Here is a 4,238-nt window from a genome sequence, read left to right on the forward strand (position 1 = left end):
AGGCGCACGTACTATCCACAATACCGTGCGCGCCGCTCGTTCGTTCTCTTTCTCTCAATCTGGTGGAAATTTAGGAAGAAGGTTGGTATTACCAAAATAATCAGCCAAAATCTCATTCATCCTAAATAATATCCGACTCAAATGAAGCTAGAATGAAAGAATAAAGGTGAATTAATAATGCTGAGATGATATTTTTGTTCTGAAGAGCATTTGAAGTTGCAAGCCTACGATAGTACTAGAAGCTATCTTGTATGTAGTTTCATGTGACTTTCAGACTTGAATGATTTTTGTACGAAAAATTATAATTTTCGTTTGCCAAGAGTAAAGGAAAGGGATAGATTTCTATGATTTTATCATCTTTTTCCATTAGTTTATTTTTCACGATAAGAAAACTGATATATGCTTCTAAACTATCCTTGGATTGTTGTTTCTTAGTTATTTTTCTCGGTCTTCTTATTTTTGATATTCTAGTTATGTCGAAATATAAAATAAGAATGTTCTAAAGTTTAATGTAAAGAAATATGTTGTATATTATCGTGCCGTTGAAAACTTTGTTAATCGAGTTGGGTGTTTGTCCTAATCTTTACTGATACGTTGTTGGAAGCTGCAATGCGTTTTTTGATGATGCAATGTTCTATAGTGATTCACAACGCACGTTAATTGTGTACAGTCCTTTATAATCAATATGCAGAGCTCAAATTATTAGATTTTCATTAATACTTACTAGTTTCGTTGCTGTTATTAGCAGATATTAGAGTTTACACTATATGGCCTTTAAACGATTGTTGCATTTGGTCAGTTTCTATATATGTTATTGTATTGATTTCTATACATGTTATTGTATTGAACCAACTGCCTCAGCTTGAAACAATTGATTGAGGGTAATAGAGTGTAACATCAATATCTACCATGTAGTAGGTTTTGCAGAAGTATAGTGAATGAATGTCACAGAATTAGCACTAATCAACATTTTAACAGATGTCATGATAGGATAAAAATATCTGTTGGAGAGCTAAAAATAATGACTTGCCAATGGGCAAATGACCAAATGCCTCTCAATAGGCCTGTTCTCTTGACTGAACCATATTGATTGGTGCGATATGCTCAGTGATTATGTCTGTCTATTGAGCAGCCGTTATTTTTAGCCTCATAAATTCTACTCAAACCCTTTTGGCTTTTGTCTACACTCAAGCTTTTCAGCTAATACATACCTTTTCTTTAACAACAGGGCAATCCCTTAACTAAACCACCATGGCTCCCAAGCGAAATAATGTAATTCCTAATGCCCATTTTCACAAAGACTGGCAAAGGTATGTCAAGACCTGGTTCAATCAACCTGGACGCAAGAAGCGCAGACGTACAGCTCGCAAAGAAAAAGCCATAAAGATTGCTCCCCGCCCAGTGGCTGGTGCCATCAGGCCCATTGTACGATGTCCTACATTCAAGTACAATACTAAAATCAGAGCTGGTAGAGGTTTCACTCTTGATGAACTGAAGGTATTGTGATTATATTGTATTGTGCTGTGGGTTGCCACAGGAAGTGAAAGCAAAGCCATAGATATCCACTGGCTTCTTATTCTTAACTTTAAGGAGCACTTAACATAAGTACAATGGTTTGTCATCATTCCACATAGATTCATCATATGGAAATGATCAATTATTGTACCCTCTCAAGTTTGTAAGCTTATAAGAAACGATACATAAATAAATAAAATGGGATTAACAGTGGATTCCACAGAGTAGCTCTTCTTCCACTGGATTTCAAGAAGTTAGAAGTTGATTTTTACTGAGGGAGGAAAACCAGAGAGCCCGGAAAACCCTCAAAGCGCAGGAGAGAATCAAGGTTTATTATATCGAATGGGAGGCATAACAAAACATTTATGACTGGTTCCTTTTGAAACACTGGGGATATTTTCCACTGACTCAGAGTTTTAATTAGAACCACTCACCAGCTGTTAATAATTGCTAAATATAGGTTACAAGAAGGTAGATGCTTTAAGATTAATTTACATGACTCCATTGCAGCTGGAAAGCTGTTTGTGTGTTTTTTGTGGCAGCTCAATATCTGTTGTTTTTGACTTGAATCAAAGCATTCCCAAAATATACTGCTATGATGGGTTGTAAGCATTCCAAAGAGAGTTAAAAGACAAAAACATGGCGGCCATTGTGGTACCGTTAACAATGGATGCTAATGAGAAATCTTTTGTTAAATGGTACCAACATGGCCGCGATGACGTAACGTGCAAACAACGAATACAGAAGCCACAACACCAAAAAAAAGCTAGATATGGCAATGTCAATACCCTACAATAGCTTATTTAAGTTTAAGTATAAACATTACCATGTTGTATTCTAGGCTGCTGGTATTCCTCGCAAGGTTGCCCAAACTATTGGAATCGCTGTAGACCACAGAAGGAAAAACAGATCCACCGAGTCTCTACAGGCCAATGTTCAGAGACTTAAGGAGTACAAGAGCAAACTGATTATCTTCCCCAGGAAGGCTGGCAAACCCAAGCAGGGAGATAGTGAGGTATGGTTTAAATTCATGCTATTTTATAATGATTTTGCAATCATCAGAGGATGGCACAAATGCACATTGACTCATGGAAACTATTTCACATACTCACATAGTTGTAAATTTGAATGATAGAAGCCATTGAAAAGCATGCGCATTTGAAGATATCAGGGTTTAGAAATATGAAAAAGAGGATGATAAAGGAAGTTTTAAGATATATTGTAAAATGTATTTTTACATAATAATTATTAGATTTACTTGACAGGTGTCTAAAACTGTCCTAGATTCATAGATTTGATTCCTAGATTCATAAACTCAATGATTATCACATTTTCAAAACCATGGGATAAAACATATTTTCAATTTTTCAGGCTGCTGACTTGGAAAATGCTGTACAGCTTCAAGGAGAAGTCATGCCGATCCAACAACCAAGCGTACAGATTAAGGCTCGTCCAATCACTGATGAGGAGAAGAAATTCAGCGTGTTCAAGACCATGCGTATTGAGCGTTCTAATGCTCGTCTGATTGGTATCAGGGAAAAGAGAGCTAAGGAAAAGGCCGAGGCTGAAGCCATGAAGAAGAAGTAAACTTGAGAGCAAAATAATAAAAATGTACATTTACAGAGTTTGGTGTGTGTGTGTTTTATCAGTGCCAGGTTTTTGCTTCAAATAATGGCCCAAAATGTCTGCATAGTTCCAAACATTTTTTACAACTTCTTATTCAACACATCAACACAGCCCAGGGGGGGTACTCCCATATATGGACTATACGGGGATGATCCGCTGAACAGGGTATGGTTTTTCGAGCTTCTTGTCATAAACAGGGTATGCAATTTCACTCGACTTCCAAGTTCTTCCTGAGTTTCCTGTCATATTCAGGGCTTCTACTTTCGTATTGACTGAAACTGGTTACTATGGTCTTAAAAAAATGATACGCGAGATGACATGATAATTGGAACAGGAACTCGGTGCAATAAATTATATCTTTTGTCATAAACTGGGTCTACAAATTTGAGTGTTTTTGTCATAAACAGGGTACCCCTTTCAGAATCCCAGTGGAACACCCCTACCCAAATTCTGGCGGAGTACCCCCCCCCCCCCCCCCCCGGCAACACAGTCCCAACTAGTAACTGGAAATATTTTGACAGCTGATCTTTCCCATGCTCAATCAGACATTGAAGTTTCCATGTACTATTACATTAGAAAAACATGAAACAAAGTTGCCAATTAATAAACATTGAAGTCACAGGTCTTAAAATAATGGCTGGTGGCTGACCAGCTGTTATTTTTAGCCCAGAAGTCGTAAAAATTATTTGAAGTTTCTTTGCTTTCATTGACCATGCATGATTGTGCATGCTTCATCATAACAAAGTACGTGCCATTTTTATCTTGTGCAAATTGAAGGCCTATCTTTTTGGTATGAAAATTATATTACAACAGTGAATGGCAAATCACCCAGTTTTCAACCTTGATAATTAAATCTGAAAAGATACCAGTCAGGTCATCTTGGTCCTGGAGAGGTAAGTGTCTGGATTTGTATTTTAAAACAATACAAGTTTTGAGATGCCTACTGCATAGCTTCTTCTTCAGGTGTTTGTATCTTCTCATGGTGGGGTGTATATTAATGTGATGGAGAGAGACTAAGAGATCTAGCTACCAAGGGTCCACTGCTTCCCCTCAAGCCTCCTTCACACACTTACTTGGACAAACTAATTACAGCAAAC

At 37.3% G+C, this 4,238-nt stretch overlaps 1 protein-coding gene across 2 annotated transcripts; it reads left to right on the forward strand.

The window, feature by feature from the left end:
• Positions 1-8: 8 nt before the first annotated feature.
• Positions 9-3,139, forward strand: LOC116297837 (large ribosomal subunit protein eL13). Of its 2 annotated transcripts, none has more exons than XM_031706145.2 (4): positions 9-81; positions 1,229-1,497; positions 2,357-2,530; positions 2,887-3,139. In XM_031706145.2, the coding sequence occupies exons 2-4, from the start codon at positions 1,252-1,254 to the stop codon at positions 3,100-3,102; spliced, it is 636 nt and encodes a 211-aa protein (XP_031562005.1). In that variant the 5' UTR covers positions 9-81; positions 1,229-1,251; the 3' UTR covers positions 3,103-3,139. The 2 variants fall into 2 exon arrangements, with proteins under 2 accessions (XP_031562005.1, XP_031562006.1); XM_031706146.2 differs by having other exon boundaries at positions 33-166.
• The last annotated feature ends 1,099 nt before the right edge of the window (positions 3,140-4,238 follow it).

The sequence above is a fragment of the Actinia tenebrosa genome, unplaced genomic scaffold (assembly GCF_029948245.1).
Source record: "Actinia tenebrosa isolate PJP-AT-01 unplaced genomic scaffold, QUT_ActTen_1.0 PGA_scaffold2__45_contigs__length_23673736, whole genome shotgun sequence".
In the NCBI taxonomy this organism is placed as follows: Eukaryota; Metazoa; Cnidaria; class Anthozoa; order Actiniaria; family Actiniidae; genus Actinia; species Actinia tenebrosa.

Coding starts and splice junctions, on each gene's coding strand:
- LOC116297837 (XM_031706145.2), top strand. CDS start 1,252: ATGGCTCCCAAGCGAAATAATGTAATTCCTAATGCCCATTTTCACAAA. Junction 1,498..2,356: donor TCACTCTTGATGAACTGAAG/GTATTGTGATTA, acceptor GTTGTATTCTAG/GCTGCTGGTATTCCTCGCAA. Junction 2,531..2,886: donor CCAAGCAGGGAGATAGTGAG/GTATGGTTTAAA, acceptor TCAATTTTTCAG/GCTGCTGACTTGGAAAATGC.